The sequence below is a fragment of the Gastrolobium bilobum genome, unplaced genomic scaffold, assembly GCF_033153095.1.
Source record: "Gastrolobium bilobum isolate Gb01-03AN ecotype WA unplaced genomic scaffold, APGP_CSIRO_Gbil_v1 utg26868, whole genome shotgun sequence".
Lineage (NCBI taxonomy): Eukaryota > Viridiplantae > Streptophyta > Magnoliopsida > Fabales > Fabaceae > Gastrolobium > Gastrolobium bilobum.
This window is the reverse complement of record NW_026896439.1, coordinates 20,955-47,166: the sequence shown is the minus strand read 5'-3', so window position 1 is coordinate 47,166 and position 26,212 is coordinate 20,955. Positions and strand designations below refer to the sequence as shown.

The 26,212-nt window shown below is 38.2% G+C and overlaps 1 protein-coding gene and 2 non-coding genes across 3 annotated transcripts; all 3 read left to right on the top strand.

Annotated features, from left to right (window-relative positions):
• Window positions 1–8,459: 8,459 nt before the first annotated feature.
• Window positions 8,460–11,684, top strand: LOC133299727 (ammonium transporter 2 member 5). Its single transcript, XM_061499215.1, has 3 exons — window positions 8,460–9,050; window positions 10,022–10,307; window positions 11,125–11,684. Exons 1-3 carry the CDS (start codon window positions 8,460–8,462, stop codon window positions 11,682–11,684), a joined length of 1,437 nt encoding a protein of 478 aa, XP_061355199.1.
• A 5,648-nt stretch (window positions 11,685–17,332) lies between these two features.
• On the top strand, window positions 17,333–17,449 carry LOC133299740 (U5 spliceosomal RNA). Its single transcript, XR_009749971.1, has one exon. It is a non-coding gene; the product is annotated as a U5 spliceosomal RNA (small nuclear RNA).
• Window positions 17,450–20,105: 2,656 nt separating this feature from the next.
• LOC133299741 (U5 spliceosomal RNA) lies at window positions 20,106–20,223 on the top strand. Its single transcript, XR_009749972.1, has one exon. It is a non-coding gene; the product is annotated as a U5 spliceosomal RNA (small nuclear RNA).
• Window positions 20,224–26,212: the final 5,989 nt, after the last annotated feature.

The window sequence follows — 26,212 nt, the reverse complement described above, 5'->3', positions numbered from 1 at the left end:
ATACTTTTATCTTAAAAAAGATCCTAACTTATTTAATTAGGCCTTTTTACTTAATTCAACCAATATTGCATGATTAAATATTTAATTTATGCCATTTTCTAATTAAACAGATTAGAGATGTTATATATTGTTTCCATCTATTCGAACTAGGCTCAAATGTGTGTCGTCGTACCCAATTTTTTATGATCATATCGAGGCGCATAATCGCCATAATCAGAAAGATAAATACACACAGCCAATATTATTAGCTATGATGCACCGACACGGGACACGACACGACACGCCGACACGTTAATTCTAAAAAATGTCATATTTCGACATGTTGGGATAAGTTGGGACACGTTTTGATATTAAATAAAATTTTTAATATATATAATATAATTTATATTTAATACATATAAGAGTCCATCGTAAGTCATATAACCAATCAAATATTTAAATTTCATAACATAATTATAAACAAAAATAACTTTTCGTACTTTGTTAATTTTTCATGTTAAATTTCATAACAGAAAAAAATTAATTTAAAAATTATTTTTTTTATATTTAATTAATAATATAAAATTAATACTAAAAAAAACGTGTCGGAGCGTGTTGGAAAAAATTGACTGTGTGTCAGAAAAAACGTATCGAAATATGTTGGAGAGTTGACTGTGTGTCCCAAAATGTTGACCGCATGTCGGAGCGTGTCCGTGTCGGACACGTGTCCGACACGCAAATTTTTTTAAAAAGTCGTGTCTGTTAGGGGTGTTAACGGGCCGATCCGAGCTTTGGTCTTAAAAGACTAATCCTGTGTTTAAAGATGTCAGCCTGATTAAGCCTGTTACCTGTTATAAGTATAATTATCGGCCTGTGGCCTAACTTATTTACAAAAGATAAAAGTCTGGTTTAGTCTGTTTAAAAACAATAAGGCAACAAAAATTTATCCAAACAAAATATACAATCAACAACACCAGTGATTCCATAAATATTCGTAAATTCAATGTATATTCAAACAGTATAATATAGAACAAAATTATTCAAAAAGTATGTTTAACCAATAAAATTGGGTGAAATGGATTGAGGAGAAAGAGATGGTTATTATAAGTAGTATAAAAAATATAAAATAAAATAAAAATAATATACTGGGCTAGCCTGAGAGGCTCTAAGGCCGAACTATAGAATTGGAGCCTGAGGCCTTTTTATTAAACGAACTTTTATACAAGTTCAAGTCTTGTGCCAACAACCAATTTTAGATATATAAGCTCAGACCTTCACGAGTCGAGCCAAAGGCCCCTGGTTCGTTTAGCACTCCTAGTGTCCGTGCTTTTGAGATTATTAGCATGATTTCACATATTTTATTTATTGTTAAAATATTCAGAATTAAGATATTTTCTTAAAATGCGTGCAATGCTCTTTCTCTCAATAGTTCCACTAATATATACCAAGAAAAACATAACCAAACCAATTGATTACATAATAGGTTTTATAAGAGTTATATTGTAGGAAAAGTGATTGTGTAATGTTATAGAGATTCGTTTTGCGTGCCTTAACTTTTTTAATTTTTTTTTGTTTTAAAAAATGCGGGTCCCACAAAATGTTGTGTGAATAGGAAATTTGATGGTGTCATGTTAAAGGACAAACTACAATCCCTTACATAATATATACCAAGAAAAAACAAAATTTAAAATAAGTTTTTATTGGCTTTGTCTCTTTCCAAGCTGAGAAGATAAAAAAAAGTAGTTGCAAATGCTAAAGGCCTACAGCAACCACGGACAAAAAATCCTGCTACAACGTGGCCTACTATTTTTTTTTTAAGGTAATCCAACACTAGTTACTTTCAAGTTTTGATTCTTTAAGTCGATTACGAGACTAATTCAGAGTGCAGAGCAGATCAGAGAGAAGATATTTAAATCCCTTTCAAAGTATGGAAATCGAACCGAAATTCTTTTCTTTACACTTACTCAACTCTCTTACTATCAATTTGCCCCTCCCCCAGAACTATCCACCATCCTGCCCCCATTTAGTCGATTAAGTTGCACTTTTAATCGACTAAATGGGCTAAACTCAGAAATCATGAAACGCGAATTTTAGTCGACTAAAAACTCACCTTAATCGACTACATTGTTTGCACTTTTAGTCGACTAAGCACATTATTTAGTCGACTAAGCACATTATTTAGTCGACTAAATATCGCGAAAAACCCTATATCCAGACCTCTCTTGGTCTCATTTTCATTATATTCGAAATCAAAACTCCTCTCTTGGTCTTTTTCTCTTGTTTGTCAGCTGTGAACCTTCCAATCACCCTTCCATTTCATCCCACCACCTCTAAGGCATAGTAATTGTGAAATCATTGTCATTTTCCTTTATTTCTCAATTGTTTCCCCCAAATCCTAACCCAAAACCCTAAAATCCGATTCCTACCCCCAAAATTCGTGTGAAAGATAAGCTCAAGTCCAAACATGTATGTTACCATGATTTACTATGATGGAAAGCATTATGAAGGCCCTAACGGTGTTCAATTTGAAGGAAAAACGAAAATGTTGAAAATCAAACGGGGCACTACGTACAATGAGCTGAAGGGGAGGATTCACCAAAAATTGGGGCTACACGGCAGCCATGGCGTTCAACGGATGATCGCCAGGGTAGAGTCTACAGTTGGTAAGGATGTTATATTCTACATTGGTAATGATATATGTGACGATGAAGATGTGGACTGTGTCATAACTCCAATTGTGGACCGAAAATTTCAAAACTTTATTGAGATATATGTTGAAATAGACTGTGGTCAATCTTCATCTGCACCTGTGCATGGAAGAAGTCAAAGTCAAGAAGACAGAGTGGTCGGTTTATCTGCACCTGCACCTGTCTTAAGTCAGATACCTCTGAGGGAAATAGACGAGGATGAGGATGAGCATGACGAGGATATGGACAGTGAAGACGATGGTGAACCCGAGAGTGTTATTCCGCTAGGTGACACCTCAGATACGGACATAGAGGGGAATTTTGACGCTGATACTAGTTCAGGAAACTTGAGTTCCCAGGTTATGCCACCGCTCCGTGTTGACCCTGTTAGCAGTGGTAAGATTGTAAATTAAAGTTTTAATTTTGCATATATATATATATTTGTGTTTTGTTTCGTACTGACGGATAAGTTTAAATTTGGACGTAGGTTCTGAGATTGAGCTATTTTGGAACGACAGCCCACACTATTCGTTCATTAATTGGGCTCACCCTAATGATGAGACGAAGATATTGTATGGTGACGATGACATCCACGGTGGCTGGCATTTAGGGGATCCATTATATTTGTACCAGGAGTTTCGAACTAAATCCGAAATGCAACATGCAGTCAAATTATATTGTATGAAGTCTCATCGTACTGCTGTGGTGGCAAAAAGTGATGACCATAGATTTGTGATGAAGTGTCGACACCATAATGATGGTTGTCCCTGGTACGTGCGGGCTATGTTGCCCAAGAATGGAAATAGTTGGGTTGTTAGTAAGTGGGGTAAACTTTCCTAAACCAAGGCCTTACTCGGGACCATAGACAGCTGGATTCTGATGTAATTTGTGCAGCCATTATAAGTATGTATTACAGAATTTTTGTTTATGGTTTAATTTTTCGGTATATTTATTGATTGTGTTGACTTCGAATTTTGTATAGGTATGTTAAAAGAAGATCCATCCACGAAACCAGTTCTTATTCAGGAGATGGTACAAAGTTTGTATGGATACAACATATCTTATAGGAAGGCTTGGAAGGCTAAAATGAAGGCCATTGTGAAGTTGTTTGGGGACTGGGAAAAATCATATGCCATCTTACCTGGTTGGCTGACCTACATGACACAGATAAATCCTGGTTCTGTGTTCAAGATTGATACGGATCAGTGTTGTGACGAACGACGTGTCTACACCGATAAGGCTGTCTTTCGCAGGGTATTTTGGACTTTTCACTAGTGCATTGAGGCTTTCAAATATTGTAAACCCATAATCCAAATTGATGGAACGCACCTGTACGGGAAATACAAAGGTACCCTATTGATTGCTACGTCACAAGATGGTGATGGATTCATTCTGCCTATTGCGTTTGCCATTGTTCCACCGGGTGAGAGATTGGATGATTGGTTGTGGTTTCTTAGCCAGATGCGTTTTCATGTCACACGTAGGCATGGTATATGTCTAATATCCGATCGTCACCCCAGCATCATCAGGGCTGTGAAGGATCATGCTGGTTGGCAGCCTCCATTTGCGTATCACGTGTTTTATCTTCGTCACATTGGAAGCAACTTCAACACTAAGTTTAGGGACGTGGAACTGAAGAAAACGCTGATGAAACTAGGTAACCTATTTACATGAATGTGTACATGTTGTATGTAATGTTGTTTATGTATAAATCATTGCAATTTGGGTTCATTTTTTGCAGGTTACATGTGTTCGAAGATTCACTTTGATTTATGATTTCAAGAATTTGTCGACAGTAACCCAAAAGTAGCCTCATGGATAGATCAGATTCCCAAAGAGAAATGGTGCAGGTCTTATGATGAGGAGGACCAAAGGTTTGGTCATATGACGACTAACCTATCTGAGTGTATCAATAAGGTCCTACGGGGTGCACGTAATTTGCCAGTAACGGCATTGGTCAAGATGACGCAAAGTAGACTTGTAGAGTATTTGTGAAGAGGCGTGAAAAGATCCAAAAAGTAAAGGACAAAGGCTGGAGAATTGCAAAAAAGGTTGAGGACTTCTTACAAAAGAATGATCAGTTAACTATCAGTCTCCGTGTCCGTGTTTTTGATAGAGACTTGCAATTGTTTGAAGTTGAGGATGCCTACAATCAATACGCATGATGCCGGCGACATTATGAGGGTTGACTTGCTAAATCGTAAATGTCAATGTGGACGGTTCACAGCTAGACGATTTCCTTGCAGTCATGTGCTAGCGGTGTGCAAGGTTGAAAAATTGAACCACTATGACTATGTCGATCCTGTGTTCTCAATTACACAAATTGAGAAGGTCTATGCTGCACATTGGTTTCCAATGGGTAATGAGTTGTTGATCCCAGAAATAGATGGTCCAACTATTATCCCAAATGCATCTTTGGTTCGTGCACAAGGTAGACCGAAGTCTTCAAGGATACTGAATGAAATGGATTGGGTTGAGTCCCAACCCACAAGCAGTCAAACTAGATGTAGCACCTGCAAGCAAATTGGTCATAATAAACGTACATGTCCTATGAGGATTAATCCTAGCTGAACCAATGTTGTGCATGTATTTAAGGTCTTTTGTAAGAGTTCATGTAATTCTAGTCGACTAAACCAGTACAGGTTGCTCGATTAAATAACTGGTTTTGACACCCCATTCTGTTTTGCACGCATTTTTTTGGCACGGAACCGATCGAATATCAATGTACACGCATATAATGACTTGGGGAACACACTTTCAGGTACAAAATAGTATTGTACAAGTTATAAACCACGAATGTACATGTATTGCATAAATCTTGGTTTAGGGTATCCGAAACTTGTGTTCTTCATTTAACTCTGTTATGAGCACCTGTTCTGAATTTCATTGGACATTTTAGACCCGTTGGACTGTGATTAGACACAAATTGAAAACAAGAAGGTAAAAGAAATTTGTTCCTTCATTTGGTAAACAAGAAAACAGCAATAATTACGTAAACGGTTCACAACATGATGGGAACATTAAATAGTTCATTTCATAACCATAATATTACATAAACTACAAATGTCAAATAGGAAGACCGAAGTCAATTACATAACAACATACACTACAAACGTAAAATAGAAACATAAACCCTAAATCTAATCCTCATCCTCCTCGGACGCCGTCTCCTTGTCATCCTCATCTGACACATCAGCCCCCTGCCCTGCAACATCCTCAATCTGCTGTCCTCGTCCAAGCTCTAGACGAGCAAGCCTATCTTCAACACCCTTGAACCGTCCCTGTATATGTCTAAATCTTTCATTTCCCTTCTGCACGTGACTCTTCCTCCATTTTTTGTGTTTCAGTGCCATTTTTCCTATTTTCTTCAGCGTGGCATTTATGCCCTTCATGACATCACGTAATGAAAACCCACCCTCAGGCTCAGCTATCTCCTGCTGGTCACCCTCATCATCATCCTCCACCTCGGGCTCAACCATGTCTACAACTGGAGCAACATCAGGAACCTCAACATCAGCCGCACTTGTGAACTGCCACACTCCTGTTTGGGGGTTCTTTGTCATCTTGCACTGCTCCAGTAGACGTTTTCCAAACTTATGATTATACCCTGTGGTCTTCTTCAAGGTCACATTACCCATGGGAACATCAAAATGGTCCAATATCCTCTGAACAAGACAAGCAAATGTAAGTGCACCCTTGTGTTTGGATCCAACAGATGTAGTGCCTCCAGTTCACCGAAGTACCATGTCGGATAGCCCACATGATGGGAATGTCATGCTCCAACACCCTGGAATGATTGAACGCTCGCGGAAACAGAATGTGGGTGATGACATAGTGTAGTATGCGGGACTCCACAGTAAGCAACCCCACCGTATAGGCAATGTGTTGCCCACGGACTCTTCTCTGCTCCTGCACGGCATCACCGCGTGTATATCCTAGAAGTATGGTCCCGCTGTCTGCGTCATATTCCACAGTCTGCGCAGAATCAAAGTCATACCCCAGTAACTCCAACCATACCGGAGCCGTCATAATGATCTCCACCCCGCAGACCCTAGACCTCAGCTCACCCTGATGGTAGCTGAGGTTATGGTAGAAGGCCCGTACATGCAGCTCAGAATATGAACACGACAGTTCAGCCAAGGTCCTAAGATGTGATTCCTCCAACCACCTCACAATGTTAAAACCTTCTTGTTCAAAAAAGGCTGTATCAAGTGATTTGGCCCCACAAATCGGTCGGTTAACAAAGTCACGGACAAAAGATTCATGAACCACCGGGTCATTCTCGAACAAGTATCCGAATGGGAGGTCGACAGCAGCGGGGTCTTCCTCTTGTGGCCTTGACGAAGACGGACGGTCTTGTCATAGCTTCTGTCGTCTCTCATTTCTAGTGCTAGACGATCTTCTACGGCCAGCCATGGGAACAACTGTACCTACAATGCAAGTGGAAACAAAAATCAATGAACAATAACAATATCAAAAAATTTAAAATTCAATATAAAAAACAAAACCTAATCCTAAAATAAAACAGAAAACAGAAACCCTAACCCTAACCCTAAAACAGAAACCCTAACCCTAACCCTAACCCTAACCCTAACCCTAGCACATCACACAAACCCATTCCTTGCCCTAACACTACAACCCAAACAAAACAGCAACATAAACCCTAACCCTAACCCTAACATAACCCTAACCCTAACATAACCCTAACCCTAAGCCTAAGGCACCACATCAACCCTAACCCTCACCCTCACAACAAACTTAGCACACTACCCCTAACCTAAATCCACAAAACCGCAAACAGAAATCAAATGCATGGAGAAAACAAAAAAAAAACTAAACTTAAAACCAAATGCAAGTCAGAATACGTTACCTAAATGTCGATTTCGCAAGTGTGAACCAAGGAAGCTTCAATCGCACCTTCAAGGGTTGAGATTCAGACTTGGTTGGAGAGAGGGGACGAAATGGAGCGATTTAGTCGATTAGGGTTTGAAAATAACCCCCTTTGCGAAATGGGGTTTTTTTAAAAAACCTGATCTGCGACATTTAGTCGACTAAATAATGTGCTTAGTCGACTAAAAGTGCAAACAATGTAGTCGATTAAGGTGAGTTTTTAGCCGACTAAAATTCGCGTTTCATGATTTCTGAGTTTAGCCCATTTAGTCGATTAAAAGTGCAACTTAATCGACTAAATGGGGGCAGGATGGTGGATAGTTCTGGGGGAGGGGAAAATTGGTTATTAATTATTTAATTAGGGGCAAAAGGGTCAAAAAGCCCTTTTATGTGTATGTAAATACATATATATTAAGAATAACACGTTCGATATTATTAGAAAGACAACGGGGGAAAGACAATGGGGGAAATGAGTAGTATGATCTGAGTCAACATACGCTATACGAACAAAGAAGATTATGGACATTATAGTAGAAATTCGTGTGATGAGAATCAAAATAAGCAATTTTAGTGTAAATAAAAATTATGGAAATGATAATAGGCTAATAGCCTTCTTGTGATTGGTAGACAGTTACTAAGACACAAATGAGCATTGGCGATCTCGTTAACCAAAAAAGCTTGTAATACCCGCCTAAGATTAATCAATAATATTATGTGCGACATAGTCTAGGACAAAGAATAACAACATTACAGCTATTATATAGAATCAAAACATAGTCCTATAAAATTTTATATATAAATCCCACACCATAGCATCTTGATCCACCACCCAGCTAGCTCATTTGTTAGTAGTCAGTCTTAAAACATTCAACATTGATTCCAAAAGAAAGGGAGAAAAAAAAAATGGCTAATGTGTCTGTTCCACTTCCCTCAAATAGTGCAACCCCTGAATGGATGGACAAAGCTGATAATGCATGGCAACTAGTAGCTGCAACACTAGTGGGGCTGCAAAGTGTTCCAGGGCTCATAATCTTGTATGGTGGAGCAGTTAAGAAGAAATGGGCTGTGAACTCAGCATTCATGGCACTCTATGCTTTTGCTTGTGTTTTTTTCTGTTGGGTTGTGTGGGGATATAGAATGTCTTTTGGTGATCACCTTCTTCCTTTCTTGGGAAAACCTGGTGCTGCACTGGATGAGGTTTATCTTTTCAAGCCAGCTTTTTCGGGGGCATTTCCCAATGCTACAATGGTGTATTTCCAGGGTGTTTTTGCTGCTATTACTTTGATTCTAATAGCTGGGGCTTTGTTGGGGCGTATGAACTTTTATGCTTGGATGTTATTTGTGCCTTTATGGCTCACATTCTCCTACACCTTCACAGCATTCAGCATATGGAGTCCTCAGGGCTTTCTCTCCAAAATGGGGTTAATTGATTACTCAGGTGGATATGTTATCCATTTGTCTTCAGGGGTTGCTGGATTCACAGCTGCATACTGGGTAAGCAAAAATATTTTTTATGCATGGCTACGATCTTTTAAAAGATGAGTCTGGAGCAGTGATAAAACTGTTTCTTTGTGACGAAAAGATCACGAGTTCAAATTTTGAAAAGCCTTTTTGTAAATATGTAAGAGGATTGTACTCACCACCGGGGGCGGACCTATTTGGTTGCAAATGTGTGCAAGTGCACACATAAATTTGGTCATACAATTTTTAGTAAAGAAAAGATATATTTTTTAATTAATTATGAGTGTCACTCAAAAAGCAATTTTAGTGGCTGTATTGCCAGATATACAAGCACATATACTAAGAAAGAAACACATATTATTTACTGCTTATATTTAATTTAGTGATTTTATATCAGTAAATTGATTACTATTTTTTTATGTTAAGTTCAAGTTTTTTTTTTTTTTTTTTTTTTGATAACAAGTTTTCTTTTCTTTTGTTGTTTGAAGATAATATCTCTCATATTATATGAATGAAATTTTTTGTGAAGTTATATAATATTAAAGAAAGTGAGATGACACATTATTCAATGAATTGGTCTTGTCTTTTTCTTAACATGACAAAAAATTTGGTTCATGTAACATGAGGGATATAAATTTCTTTTTTTTATTCTTTTATTTTTTAATGTATTTAAAATTTTGTTTAATTTTTTTTTTTCTGAAGCACTGCCCCAAATCCCCTCCACTGAATATTCAGACTAAATATGCACACATAAATAAAATTTTATGGGTCCGCTACTGCTTACCACTATGCTCGTTTGTAGAGATTTAATGGAGAGTGGTGATTGTGACCTCTTAACTAGGCCAAAGTCTATTGATCTTAACATATACCTGAAAACATTCTTTGGCAATCCTATATTTGATCCTAGAATGAAGGGATAAATAAACCACAATCAAATACCATAAATTAATGTTAACTTTAAATTTAAGATACCATATAATATGAATGCATATATGATATGGCAGGTTGGACCCCGGCTAAACAAGGACAGGGAGAGGTTCCCTCCAAACAACATACTTCTAATGTTAGCAGGGGCAGGGCTGCTATGGATGGGTTGGACAGGTTTCAATGGAGGAGATCCATATGTAGTGAGCATGGATGCTTCTTTGGCTATCTTGAATACACATGCTTGCACTGCTACTAGCTTGCTTACTTGGGTCATCCTTGATGTCCTTTATTTCCGAAAGCCTTCTGTAATTGGAGCTGTTCAAGGCATGATTACTGGTTTGGTTTGCATAACCCCAGCTGCAGGTTTGTAAATTTTAACCAATACTGCAACAAGTTCTCAAGATAAAAAGAATCTATTATCTTTTGTTTTAAATCCAATATATGACGTTTCTCTGTTAACTCTTTTTCTTAAAAAAAAATATAGTGGTACCATTCATCAATTGGTAGCTAATGTTTTAATAAGGGAAAACAAGTCTTTACTAAATTTTAGCTATTGATTTCGTAGATGTTAAACTATTCTAATTTATTAGTTACGTGAGTCGTTAAATACAAATGAAATCAACAATTAAGATAGCACTAAGATAAATAAATAAACACAAACTTTTATGTGTTTGGCTAAACAAGATGCTTGGCTAAACATTAGTCTCTAAGCGGGTATGTGGTAGAGTAGAAATTTTTTTTGCCCGGAAATCATGATTATCAAGAATATGCTGGGAAAGTGAATTTTTTGAGAATATGATAAAAAAACTGTTTGGTAAACAAAAATATTACTGAAAATATTGGCTCAAATTCACTGATTTTATATTTGGTTGATTGTTAAATATTATTGAGAATGTCAAAAAATTTCAACACCCGAGATTCCAAGAATAATACCCTCTTGATGCTATTTTTGGATGTCATTTTGCTATACAATTTATTCACAAATCAGAATCCCTATGAAATTTATATCAAACGTGAGTAAATAGAATTTTCAATACCAGTTTTCCGGAATCCAAAAAAAGTACATGTACCAAACGCATCAGGACAAAGGTATATGTACAATCTTGATAATAAAGTATAACCAAAAATCTCCATATTGATCATGCTTTATGGTATAATTGTTGCTTTGTATCATGTTCAGGGGTTGTGCAAGGATGGGCAGCACTTGTGATGGGGGTTTTGTCAGGCTTAATTCCATGGGTCACTATGATGGTAATCCATAAGAGATCAAAAATACTACAGAAGGTGGATGATACAATGGCAGTGTTTCACACTCATGCTGTTGCAGGAACCCTTGGAGGAATCCTCACTGGTCTCTTTGCAGAGCCAAGACTGAACATGTTGTTCTATGGAAACTATAATAAATACGTTGGACTATTTTATGGCATCCAAATGAACATGTTCGGTACTGGGTTGAGACAAATAGGAATCCAATTCCTTGGGATTTTGTTTGTTGTCATACTTAATGTTATAAGCACAAGTTTGATATGTCTCTTCATTGGATTTCTGGTTCCATTGAGAATGTCTGAAGAGGATATGGATATAGGTGATGAGGCTGCTCATGGAGAAGAAGCTTATGCAATCTGGGGCCAGGGTGATAAGCTTGAAAACTCAAGTTCAAAGTATGGAAGCTCAGTATATGATGATGTTGAATCTGGGGCCACCAATAAGAAGCGTGGTGGCCAGGTTGAGATGATATAGAAGTATATATATGTATGCCACATTGTCTTGTTGGTCTTGGTCTTGGTTGGTTTCAGAAAATAAAAGCTCAGATATTATTGTTGATTGGATCCTACATTTAGCTTCGTTATTTGCTATCTTTATGTTCATTCTTCACAACAAATGAACAACATCAATAATAGAAGGGAAAAATAGATGTTTGTCACATGACATTTGTTCTGGATAGCCCACAAGCATAGGCCCACTACTGGGCCCAGCCTAAAGAGCCCACTTCTAGAAGGCAACTTAGGATTCCCCCTCTTCCCAAGGCACAAGGCTGCCTCTGCACAAGGGCAGGGGTTCAGCATGCCTAGCCTAAAAAGGCTAGGCTGGCTAGGTGGACCAGGTCCAACTCTAAATACTCCCTATCACATTGAGGAGAGGGACTTCTTGTTCTCCATTCAGCCTCTACGGCTGTGACCATGGAGAGCCACCTTAGCCACTTCCACACACACCCCCCTTTATGCACCATGAGAAGCTCCACTAGTGGTTGGTCTCTACTATTGCCACTATGGACACTCCCTATATCAACATACTTCACCCTCCATGGGAGACATTTATGTACCACTATGAGTACATTGGCGCCATCTGTGGGAAACGACAAATTTCGATTCCCATTTCTTTACTGGAAGTTCTAAGAACTCTCCTTTCTTCCTATTCTACAACCCCTTGATTGCCTTTCCTGAAAGGCATTCCTGCAAAGACCCTTGTTTACTCAACTACGAAAAGCCATGTTACTGGAATATACACAAAGCCTTCAAACAGAACTTCAGACTGAAGAACCATATTTACAAAGAAAAAAGAAAACAAGACTCTAGAAGACAGAAAGCGGAAATGCAGGAGAACCAAATCCTTGAAGTAAAAGGAAAATATACAAAGAAAAAGGAGACCAGCTTTATGAACCACATGTTGTCTCAATCTGTTGGCTGTTTCACTCTACCAGGATCACCATGTGCTTATACCGATGAGATACATCCAACCGGTCGCCAACCTGACCTTAACCAAACAGCACCGCCTCATCACCTGTTCACCCAGACCGGACAACTTCAACCTCCTCGCTCGCCAGCCTCAAACCGATTGGCACATGAGTTTCATATGAACCAGATCACATTCTCAAGTTAAAGCGTCATGATGCTCAAGAAGAATAGATCTTAGGTGGCGAATGCAAAAAAGTAAAACCAAAACACTCTCTCAACCTCTCAATATTCCAATCGTCTTTAACTCAGCTCAAAAAGATATATATACATTTATATATCAGGGCGACCACCACCGAGCGCCCACGAACTCCGGGCGACCACCAATGTTGTTCACCACCACTATCAGGAGCCTCGCTCAACCAGTCGCCCAAACTCCCCTGGAACCCGCCGACTAATGAGCGGATCACGCAACTACACAGATGATCGGTGCAGATCAACCACCCAACACCATCAACCGCCCAACCAATTGACCAAAAATAGGAGTGGTTTACACCTTCCTGGATTACAACTACTTGCCCCAGATATAAACGCTCAAGGAAGTGACAACCCAGAACTCTCGCCCATCCAACCTCTGGTCGCCCACCGTAGATCCCCTCGCCAGACAGCCCAGAACTCTCGCCAAGGACTCTCACCCAACCAACCTCTGGTCGCCCACCATAAATCCCCAACCACTGGTGCCATGACGATTTCATCCGCCATTGTATCGCTCGCCTAGATCCCCAACTACTGATGCATACACCCATGGAGACATGCAATTCACCTATTCATGGGACTCACAAGCAATTTCTCCAAGAAAAAATTCAAGTCTCTCCATGACGGTTGTCTCCTCCCTAACCACCGATTCACCTACACTTCAAGTCTTCTCGCCATGGTTGCCCCATAACGGTCGTCTCCTCCCAACCGAGCCGCCAAGTCTTTCCACTATCGCCCGCTATTCTGGTCGGAGTGTGGCCACGCAGCTGTCACGCCAGCTCAGTTACAACCGCGCCCCTCTAGCCTTGGTCCCAGCCGATCAGGTGCACGCGGTATCCACACGCGAAAAACATGACAACGATGGTATTTTCTTTGCTTGCACGGTTGAAGCGACTTGAGGATGATGTGGTCGCTGAACTATTAAAGACCCCTGATCGAGAGCTTTGCATCTAAAGCTTGAGTTAAATATGATCGATGGCGGGCCCACACTGAAAAGAATGAAGGAACCAGTTTACATTCACAATGTTTCTGGAGACAGGTTCTTGCGGATATTTCACTTTTCATTCACATGCTTTCGTCAAATTTTCAAATTTCAAATAATGGGCCCACCTATTTGTTATTTAACCTATCTTTAATCATGAACAAAGATTAAAAGCTACAAAGCACGTGAACCAGGTCTTTAAGGCACAATACTTATATTGTTTAATAGCATGCTTTCAACTTCGGTTACGATGATAACATGTGGTGAGGTTTCACTTGACTAGTACTTTATGGCGAGCCCGTCCTGAAAGACACCACTTAATGGTGGACCCACATGAAAGGACACATCCTAATGCTTAAGTTTTGGAAGGATAAAATGATAGTCAAGCAATTTGACAATTCAACATCAATTAATTTGCACGTGAAGTCTGCAAGCTGAATTGATGAAGTGGCGGGCCCATCTAGGAAAGCATAAGTATAATGCTAATTTACAAGCATGTAGTCACAAAGAGAATTTTTCTTCAAAGATATATTTCTACCCAACATGGAGACGAAGCTTTTCATGAGGCCTACATTTCATCACGCCCAACAGGGAGACCAGCATTTTCATCCCGCCAACAGGAAGGCTAACATTCATCAACGAACTAAAAGCTATTTGGACAACACTTGCACGCCAAGTGCCCAATGACATTCACATGCTCAGGTTTTATTTTCAACACCAGGCTACAACATCTCTTCACTAGCATATATATGTTTCTCTCTACCGCATCTTTATAAACTTCATATGATCATAAATTTCATATGAGTTGCTTAAACAATCTACGAAGGTCGGGACGGTTCTCACCCTCGGTAAATAAAGTCCGAGATGTGCTACCCCTCGGCAAAAGTCCTAGATGGCTGGCGTCTGGCCAACGCCCCACCTAGGCACATTTTTATCGTTATTCATACACTACTATACTAGTTGTTGCAGGATTTAAATTGGAGCAACTGGACAACAAAGACCCAAGTTACTGGGCATTATTTATTATACATTCATATCGCCGTTGTGAAAGAAAGGATTATACATATTTATCATCTATGAAGACTCTCAGTCTCTTTCTCTCTTGGAACACATTATCTCCAGAGGCTTTCATCTACTACATAATTTGTCACCAGCGAGATTTATTTCTGAAGAAAGGAGCATATATATATTTATCATCAGGATCTTCATCACTTTTCCCTCTTGGAACAATTATCTTCTCCAGAGGCTTTCATCTACTACATTATTTGTCACTAGCAAGATTTATTTCTGAAGAATGGAGCGTATATATTTATCATCGGGATCTTCATCACATCTCTCACTTGGAACAAGTATTCTCCCCAGAAGCCTTCATCTGCAACGTTATTTTATTATTATCATACGGTCAAGACGTCTTTATTTCAGCTGTTAAAATCTTCAGGCTGCTTGATTCCACATGGGCGTTATTTATCATACATCATATCATCAACGAATTTTATTGCTGAAGAAGGGAAATTTCCGAAGAATAGAGTATATATATTTATCATGAGAATCTTAATCACTCTCTATTTTGGAACACATCATCCTCTCCGGAAGATCTCATCTACTACTTTATTTATCTCACGAAGCTCGGATCTGCAATCCTGTCGACATTATTTTATTATTATCAGACGGTCAAGACTTTCTTGTTCCAGTTGCCAACATCTACAGGGTACTTGATTCAACATGGGCTCGCCAGCTTATTCATACAATTAAATTATTACTACTTCAACAACATTTGAAGACCTTCCTCAATAACAAGACGCATCTTCGAAGACAACAAAGTTCAGCACAATTGCAAGACATAATAGAAGATTCTCTTAAAGCTCTCAAGCATCGCCAACCAGACAATTCATACTCGGTGACAACAAATAGACAAGACATGAAGGCCGACGTATTAGCGATCAGTTACATTATATCCTGCTTAGAACACTACACACTACGAATAACCGGCCTAAGCTGTCATACATCTTGGCACCCTTGCTTCGCAAAGCTACCAAGTTGGGGGGCTTCTGTTCTGGATAGTCCACAAGCATAGGCCCACTACTGGGCCCAGCCTAAAGAGCCCACTTCTAGAAGGCAACTTAGGGTTCCCCCTCTTCCCAAGGCACAAGGCTGCCCCTGCACAAGGGCAGGGGTTCAGCATGCCTAGCCTGAAAAGGCTAGGCTGGCTAGGTGGACCAGGTCCAACTCTAAATACCCCCTCTCACATTGAGGAGAGGGACTTCTTGTTCTCCATTCAGCCTCTACGGCTGTGACCATGGAGAGCCACCTTAGCCACTTCCACACCCCCCCCCTTATGCACCATGGGAAGCTCCACTAGTGGTTGGTCTCTACTATTGCCACTATGGACACTCTCTATATCAACATACTTCACCCCCGTAGGAGACATTTATATACCACTATGAGTACAACATTGAAGAATTTTCCTACTGACCCTTCGTAATTCATGTTTTTTTATAACAAGTGGACCCTACCAGTTGTTGTCTGTGTCGCATGACAGAAAAATTGGTCGGACATTAGACAAACCCATAATAGAAATATGCTTTTGATGTATTGTTGTGGAACCTGACATTGTAGTCCTTAATTATGGCCAAATCATGAGTGATTTTTTATTGTTTCTTCAATTTGGTACCTCCTTATTTTCTCAGCTCAATTTTGTGGTAACGCTATAGTAGACTCAAGAAGATGTAAGATATATCATCAACATCTATATTTACTTCAGAATCAAAACATTATTACTTTTTTTTCGGTAATTAACATTATTACTTCTTTAATACAAAAATGCGAGGGCTGGTAGACACATTTGTGGATAAAATAAATAAATCTCAGGCCACAACAAATAAATCCAAAAAAAAAAGAAAAATCGTATATAAAAGTTAACATAGTTCACTAAACCTTTGCCTACATCCATTGATCTACAAATCAAATTCGCTAATAGCTTTAGAAAATTATATCAATTGATCTTGTCACAAGAACTTCACAAAACACAATCCAATTGATTCTCCAAACAATAACTGGAAATAGTTAGTATTCTTCAAAAGATAACAAAGTTGAGAGTATTTAGATTACTATACAATAAGGTGACTTCCCAACTAGACAAAAGCAGAGCATATTTCGAGAATACCATCCTAGAAAAAAATTTAAACATCCCCTCGCATGGTGCATATAAAGAATAACGCGTAACTCAATGATAATAGAGATTTAGGGGAATTAGTTCAACCCGGTATTCCATCTGAAAGCCTTGTGTTGAGAGATGGTCAAAAGAACATGATAATAACACCAAATATGAACCGTGATTTCATTCCTAGTCCTTGAAAACAGGGTGAAGCGTGGGAGAGGGAAGAAGTGTTAGTATTCAAAGCCCACATCAAATAGAGTTCGGAGAGGAAGCAAGTGCTCTTAATATAAAAAGAAACAGCTTACAAATTGGTAAGGCACGGAGCCGTGTGTTGAGCACAAAGCGAACTATTCTTTCGCCTTTTACTAAAGAATACCGTGTGCTCGTCACCTTAAACGGCATACGCTTATTTTTGAAGTGGTCATTCTTCGGAAGACCCTACAACTCTAGTTGAAGTTTTGTGTTACTTTAAGTGTTAGATTCAGTCTAAGCTATTGGCAGCTTATATATTATTATTATTATTATTATGGAAAATATATGAATCATGGTGTAGAAATGATATTTTTCATTTCTGCAATAAAGATCTGGCAATGTATTTTGAGGATATGGCGTCGTATTTTGATTTTGGTTTGATTTTTATTTTTTAAATGTGGGATTTACACTTGATTTGTGTGTGCAGAAAAATAGCTTTATCACGTGACATCACATGACAAAAAGTGAACTCTATTATTATTGTGCTATATGCTTTACGTGAATTCAATACTTAACACAGAATTTGGTGTGCTATATGCTTTATGTGAATTCAATATTCATATCCTAGATGACAACTTTTAGTGCACACAGCATTAGTCTACGCTGCTCTAGTCTTGAGCTAAATTTTAACAGAGCTATGCTTGGAGTTGTCATCAAAGCCAAAACGTGAATTTAAAGTATGAGCATTATTAACTAGTACTGTTATTATTATTATTATTATTATTTTTCATATCTTATCAATTGTTAAATATTTATTAATTGCTGGTATGAAATGCAAACGTTTATTGTGAGGCCAATAACTAATCAATGTGACATTATTGATAAAGTAGACCATGGATACAGCAACACTTTGGGAAGATGAGAAGATGTTGTGTACTAAAAGTATTAGTGCAACAAGAGGCTAGTTATCCCTTTTTTTTCTCTCCCTGACTTGATGAGTTTTTTGGATCGTACTTAATCGATTTAATTTTAAGAAAAATCAGTCTGGTCTATTGGATCGGTCCATTTCACGAATTTTAGGTTGGCCCATTTAATTATTTTAGGGAAAAGTGTGTGTCATTTTAAAAGATATAAAGTTGTGTCATTTTAAGAAAGAGATAGATAAAGGAGGAGAGAAAGTTGACAAAAAAAATAAAGGTGTGGGTCCCACCTTTTGTGAGAATAAAATTGTATAAGTTGTGTCATTTAAAAAGATAAACATTTTTCTCATTATTCTAATTTGGTGAAAATAAAATCAGCCATACTAATTTTTACAAAATTATAAAAACTATATCTTTGAACCAATCAAAGAGACTGATTGAACGTTCAATGGTTTGACTACAATAATAATTAAATTGTAGTAAAACCAAATGTTCGATGGTTTGCCTTAAGGGAGCGTTTGATTCAGGTTATTGAATTTTTTTTCCATGCATCTGACTTTGGTCTTTTGGGAGGACCATGCAGCATATTGAATAATTTCCCCAACTAACATATTTGTCTAGCGTTTGAAAAATGTGAAGCAAATGGGATAGAAAACACGGTTTAGAAGACCATTTCGAATATGATATTTTGTACTTAACCGGCTAAATGGCAAGACACACTCCACTGATAAAGGGTATACAACGATAATTCAGATTCAAAAAGTATTATAAAGGGTTATTTTAGTATTTTTAACCGATTTTCTCATCACTATTTTACTTTCTATCAAACATACATTCAAAAAATTTAACGCAATTTTTCCGGTAATATTTTTATGTACCAAATTTTTTTTTAAACTTTCCTACAAAAATCACTTTCCTACCATATTTTTACTAATTCTATTTTCCATGTAAATTTTTTTTTCTCCTGAACCAAATGCCTCATAAAAAGTGTTTTTAATTGGGAACCTTATTTCTTATGTATGAGATTCTAATCAAATAGTTACAATTTTCAATATGTGGGAATCCGTTTGGTTGTCTGGATCTGAGTTCGGTATGCAAGTCCATAATGTTCTAATAGACTCTAGCGAATTGAATTCATTACAAGGCATCAGGCTCTATAATTTATAGGAATATAATCTCTAATGTGATATAAGATCATGTGAGAGGATATTGAAATGATAAATTAAGATAAATGATGAGAAAATAATAATGGTTAATTTGTATTTGAATTCCTAATATCATTTTACATACATGAAATTATCGATTTTCATTATTTATAGAAATTAGACTGAATAGATGTGTCTATTCATTTCCACTTTTGCAGTCTTTTGTCTTCAAGGTGTACATCTCCTTGGCCATAGAAGATGTCAGTTACTTAACAATTCAAAGAGAAGATGTCAGTTACTCAACAATTCAAAGAAACAGTTACTTCAACCATTCAATGATTACGGTTGGCTTTTTGTTATCCAATATAGTGCAGTTCATGGAAATACATATATAGAGAATCAATTCAACTCAAAATTATTAAGTGAGGCCCATCAATAGTTTATATATTCTCTAACAACATATGACATGGTATACTGATACTAAATAAATTCATCAAGTTCCTTACTTTGCTGCGGTATGCATTATTTAGCCAGCAGTATGATATACTCTTTTAAGTCCCTTTTGAAATAAGGCTACTAAAGTTTGCTTCTGTCTATAACAATCTAGTTTTCTGACTAACATATAACATCATATAGGAATCGTGATTCCATTCCTATTCCTTGAATAATTAAGGACTGCTGAGGGACAGAGTTGACTCTTTACACTCGAGGCACGACATAAGGTGAAGCGTGGGAGAGGGAAGAAGTGTTACTATTTAAAGCCCACATCAAATAGAATAGGCAGAGAAAGCAAGTGCTCTTAATATAAAACGAAACAGCTTGTTTTATTAAGGTCACGGAGCCATGTGGTGAGCACAAAGCGAACTATTCTTTCGCCTTTTACTAAAGAATACCGTGTGTTCGTCATCTTTGTTGGCATACGCTTATTTTTGGAGTGGTCCTCCGTTGGAGGGCCCCTACAATTCTAGTTCAAATCTACAATTCTTGTTCAAATTTTGTAGATGTAGATCCATTTCAAATGTGACTTCTATTTTCCAGCCAGTGAACATCATAGTCATCCAGCTTTCATTGACGCCGTTCATCAATCGATAATTGAAAATTATAAAACTAAAAAATGAAAAAAAATTGCAAAATTTATTTAAATTGAATCTATTTATGGTTTAATCGATAAAAATTGAATCATATTTCAATCTTATCCTTTATCGAAATACTTGGGGTCTTTTTTAATCATAGTAAATGCTTGACCCATTAATTTATCATATTAAAGAAAGTGAATTGTGTTTGATTTATATTTATATATTTTTTTAGTAGATATATCATAGTCATCAAGCTTTCATTGGCGTTCATCAATCGATAATTGAAAATTATAAAACTAAATAATGAAAAAAAAATTGCAAAATTTATTTAGATAATATCTATTTATGGTTTGATTGATAAAATTGATTCAATCATTTTTCAATCTTACCCTCTATCTAAATACTTGAGTTTTTTTTTAATCATAGTCCAAAAATTAGACAACAAAATTCTAAATGCATGACCCATTAATCTATCATATTAGAGAAAGTGGATTGCGCTTGATTTATATTTATACTTTTTTTTGGTAAATACATCATAGTCATCAAGCTTTCATTGCCGTTCATCAACCGATAATTGAAAATTATAAAACTAAAAAACGAAAAAAAATTGCAAAATTTATTTAGATTGAATCTATTTATGGTTTGATTGATAAAAATTGATTCAATCATTTTTCAATCTTACCCTCTATCTAGATACTTGGGTTTTTTTAATCATAGTCCAAAAATTAGACAACAAAATTCTAAATGCATGACCCATTAATCTATCATATTAGAGAGTGGATTGCGCTTGATTTATATTTATATTTTTTTGGTAAATACATCATATATTTTATTGTATGGGTTATTGTTATACATTAGCTCTTATATGATAAAAATATGAGTTATTTCGTATCTCAGACAATCATATTGTAAGTTTTTTGTTGGAGATAAAAGATGATAGTTCGATTTTTTGCTATACTATATTGAAAATTAGATTATCATTTACATATGCTTCTAGATTGCATAAAAATCATCATACAAATTTTAGGTTTTTTAAAAATTCAAAAATCCATTCAATTTAAATCGAATAAAATTGGATTGGATTGGAAAAAAAATTCAAACCGAATGGATGATTACATAATCAAATCGAAGGAAATGAATCAGATGATTTTTGCTTTCAAAACCGATCCAATCTAGACTGCGAACACCATTATCATATACAACTACAACATCAAGTTTGCATTCATAACCTATGCTTGCAAAGCCACCAAGATTTTTTATGATGGGAGGTGGAATAATGTAGTAGTTGGCACCACCTTGAAGTTTCTTTCTTGTTGAGGCAAACACGATGTAACACCCCGTTCTAGAACCGGTTTGTTAACATTACGTATGGCATTAGGCAAAGTTATAATCACAAATATTGAATTATAATATGGATAAACTTTTTCCTTTTTTGTTAATAAACGTTTCTGTTTAAAATCAATTCCAATAACTGTAAAAATAACTTAAACTATATATGGAACACCTAATGTAATTTTATTTAGACCATGCGTTGCTACCATAGTGTAGGGGTGTTTGCGTTCTGAATTGGATCGATTTTGGAAGCTTAAATCAACTGATCCAATCCCTTCAGTTTGATCATGTAATCATCCATTCAGTTTGGATTTTTTTCAAATCCGATCCGATCCAATCCAATTTTTTTCGGTTTGGATTGGATCGGTTTTCCGTTTTTTGAAAATTCTAAAATTTGTTTCATGGTTGTTGTGCAAATAACATCTTTTGTATAATAGGCTTTGTAAAAAAAATTCTTGAAATACAAAAGCATCAGTAAATGATAATAAAATATAGTTTTTTTTGGCAAAGAGATACGAAGCTCTACATAGATGAAATTTGTTGGTGAGATGTGACTAGGTTTTTCTTTGGTTTAGTTGATGGGTTAATGGGTCTTGGGTTTAGAAATTTTTGAGCTATGATTGGGGAAAGATCCAAGTAGGTAGAGGGGAATTAATATATTGGATCGATTTTCATCAACCCATCCGAAAACCGTTCCAATTCAATTCAAATTTGCGATTTTTTTTCGTTTCTCAGTTTTTCGATTTTCGATTTATTCGGTTCGGTCACCGCGGTTTGAATCAATTTGGACAGTTGATGAACACCCCTACCATAGTGTGCCAAGTAGTCCCTTAGACCAACAAGGCTTAAACACTCAGTTTTATTGTTATTCAACACTACACACCTCCATTTTTTTTTTATTTAAGGAATTTTATAGTAATTCTATGGTCTTCATTTTCCAATATATTATAGATTTCTTCGTTAGCTACGCGTAGGTTCAAACCGCGCTCAAATTGGAGCACCGTAGTGTTGGGAAAACTCGGTTCCCTCAAGCTCGGCTCAGGGGCCTTTGTGCGGAAGTCAATCAACAAGATCCTGATCTCGGCAATACCTCGGCTTGAACTTCACCAGGTCAGGCAGCGCAGCGGAACAATCAAAAACGAAAAAATCAAAATAGGAGAGAGAGAGAAGAAGAACACAACCGGTTTTAACGTGGGAAAACCTTCTCTAATGAAGAAGTAAAAACCCACGGGACCTAGTCCAGATCAAAAATCCACTATGATGATAATGGTTACAAATAATCAAATACACCAATGTGGTGGTTAACTCAACCTCTCCAACAATGGTGATAATCAAACTACCCTAGAGATGTTTCACTCAAACTCTCTCTAGAGATCTCTCAAATGCAAAGCATAAAGCTTTTGCTCAAACAATCAAATAATTCTGTCAAATTTGTTCTCTCAAATCTGACCTCTCAAAAATATGCCCTCTCAGATCTCACCTTGCCTCCACCCACAACAATGAGTATATATAGAGGAGGTGGAAATTAGGGTTAGGGATTTTAGAAAACCCCTCAAATGGGCTTGGGCTTAGCATTGAAAGAGGAAGCCCAACAAATCTCCCCCTCCGACTTCAATGCGACGGCTTCAGCATCAGCCCGGCTCCTTCACAATAGTCTTCAAATTTTCTTGTTGGAACCGGCTTCGTCATCATGTCGGACCAATTTTGGTCAGTGTGCACCTTGACGAGTTCGAACTCTCCACCTTCCACCACATCCCGGATCCAGTGATACCTCACATCAATATGTTTAGTGCGGGAGTGATAGGTTGAATTCTTTGCAAGATGGATTGCGCTTTGATTGTCACAACCCAGCTCGTACTTGTCTTGTTCATGGCCGAGTTCCATGAGGAACTTCTTCATCCACAACATCTCTTTGCTTGCCTCAGTAACGACAATTTACTCAGCCTCAGTTGTAGATAGTGCAACACATTTCTGAAGTCTTGATTGCCAAGAGACAGCTCCTCCGGCAAATCTCATCATGTATCCCGTCGTCGACTTCCTCGAGTCGGCGTCTCCCCCTAAATCAGAATCCAAGTAGCCTTGCAACTCGGCTTTGCCCTCTCCGAATCGGAGACATAAGTCGGTCGTACCTCGGAGGTACTTGAAGATCCACTTCACTGCTTCCCAGTGTTCTTTGCCGGGGTTTGACAAATACCGGCTTACCATTCCAACAGCATACGCCAAGTCGGGTCTAGTGCAAACCATTGCATACATCAGGCTTCCGACGACGGATTGGTAAGGGACCTTCATCATCTCATCTTTATCTTCATCAGATCTCGGACATTGCTTTTGGTTCAGCTTTATGTGTCCGGCTAGGGGGGTGCTCACTGTTTTGACTTTGTCCATGCTGAATCTCTTCAGAATCTTCTCAATATATTTCTCTTGACTCAGCCACAGTAGCTTCTTCTGTCTATCTCGGATAATCTTTATTCCGAGAATCTGCTTTGCAGGGCCGAGGTCCTTCACTGCGAAGGACGAGCTCAATGCCTTTTTCAGGGCGGCTATCCTCGATTTGTCTTTCCCTACAATAAGCATGTCGTCAACATATAACAACAAAATCAGAAAATCTCCGGCCTCATACCTCTTCACAAATACGCAGTGGTCGGCTTCAGTCTTTTCAAACTTATGATCAATCATGAATGATTCAAATTTCTTGTACCACTGCCGATGTGCTTGCTTCAAGCCATAGAGGCTCTTCTTCAATCGACATACCAAGTCTTCTTGGTCTGGAGCTTGGAACCCTTCTGGTTGCTCCATATATATCTCTTCTTCTAAATCACCGTGAAGAAATGCCGTCTTCACGTCCATTTGTTCTACCTCAAGGTCCATTGAAGCCGCCATGGCTAACACGGTTCGGACCGAGGTCATTTTCACAACAGGAGAAAAAATCTCCTCAAAGTCAACTCCTTTCTTCTGATTGCAGCCTTTCACTACAATTCGGGCTTTGTATCTCGGTTTCTGCCCGTTCTCTTAATTCTTAATCTTGTAGACCCATTTATTCTTCAGAGCTCGTCTTCCTTTTGGCAACTCAGTCAGCTCATAAGTCTGATTCTCGTGCAGAGACTTCATCTCGTCTCGCATTGCCTTTTCCCATTCTTCTTTCTCTGAGCTCGTCACAGCCTCATCATAACTCTGAGGCTCACCGTCTTCAGCAACAACGGTGTATTTATCGGATGGGTATCTTGTAGAGGGTCTTCTTTCTCGAGTTGGATATCTCGGCTGTTCTTCAGCTTGAGAACCCGGTTCATCAATTTCATCCCGGATCTCATCCTCAACTCGGACCTCAATGTCTTGGTCATCTTCAGCTTGTTGCTGATCATCATTTTCTTCATTTTCTTGATTTTCTCCCCCTGCTTCAGCTCGGACAGGAGGGATGGGTTCTTCACGTCTGACAGTAACCCGGACTTTGGGCTTCGAGATGTCATGAATGTTCTCATGCTCATGAAAGATCACATCTCGGCTTCTCACGATCTTTTTATTGATGGGATCCCAAAGTCGGAACCCGAACTCAGATTTCGGTGAACCGAGATAAATGCATTCTTTAGTTTTTGCATCAAGTTTGGCCCTTTCATCTTTAGGGATATGCACGAAAGCTCGGCATCCAAACACTTTCAATTGATTATAGGCCGCTTTCCGACCTGTCCAGACTTCTTCTGGAATTTCTCCTTCAAGTGGCCGTGATGGTGAGAGGTTGATTAAATCAACAGCTGTTTTGACGGCTTCTCCCCAGAATGATTTCGGCAATCCGACATTGGATGACATGCTTCGGACCTTTTCTTCAATAGTTCTGTTCATCCGCTCAGCCAGTCCATTCAGCTGAGGTGTCTTGGGGGGCGTCTTCTCTAGTCAAATCCCGGCCGCTCTGCAGTATGCATCAAAAGGGCCGCAATACTCACCACCATTATCAAATCGGACCACCTTCAATTTCTTGCCAGTCTCCCTTTCAACCATCGCATGGAATTCTTTAAAGGATTGGAGTACTTGGTCTTTAGACTTCAACAAATATACCCACACTTTGCGGGAATGGTCATCTATAAATGAAACAAAGTACTGAGCTCCTCCAAGAGATTTCTCCGACATAGAGCAAACATCAGTATGGACGAGGTCAAGAATATTCCTGCGTCGTCTTGGTTGATCCGGTCTCACAAAAGAAACCCGGTGCTGCTTTCCCGCTAGGCAGTGCGAGCAACTCTCCAACGCTTGGCCTTTCAACCCGGTCAGTAATCCTTTCTTGTTCAGGATCTGTAGCCCTTTCTCGCTCATGTGGCTGAGGCGCTTGTGCCATAGCTCCAAGCTAGGTTCATCTCGAACAGAATTGGCTTCTCCACCATTGATCTTTCCTTGCATCACGTACAAGGAGCCTTCCTTCTTACCTCGGGCCACGACCAAGTTTCCCTTGGCCAGCTTCCATCTAACACTACCGAAGTAGTTCACTAACCCGGCATCATCAAGTTTTCCTACCGAGATTAGGTTCAAACGCGTGTCAGGTACATGCCTC

Bases quoted from the DNA above. Each gene is read 5' to 3' on its own strand.
- LOC133299727 (XM_061499215.1), top strand. From the start codon at position 8,460: ATGGCTAATGTGTCTGTTCCACTTCCCTCAAATAGTGCAACCCCTGAA. The intron at 9,051-10,021 runs GTAAGCAAAAAT...ATGATATGGCAG, and splicing joins GATTCACAGCTGCATACTGG to GTTGGACCCCGGCTAAACAA. The intron at 10,308-11,124 runs GTTTGTAAATTT...TATCATGTTCAG, and splicing joins TTGCATAACCCCAGCTGCAG to GGGTTGTGCAAGGATGGGCA.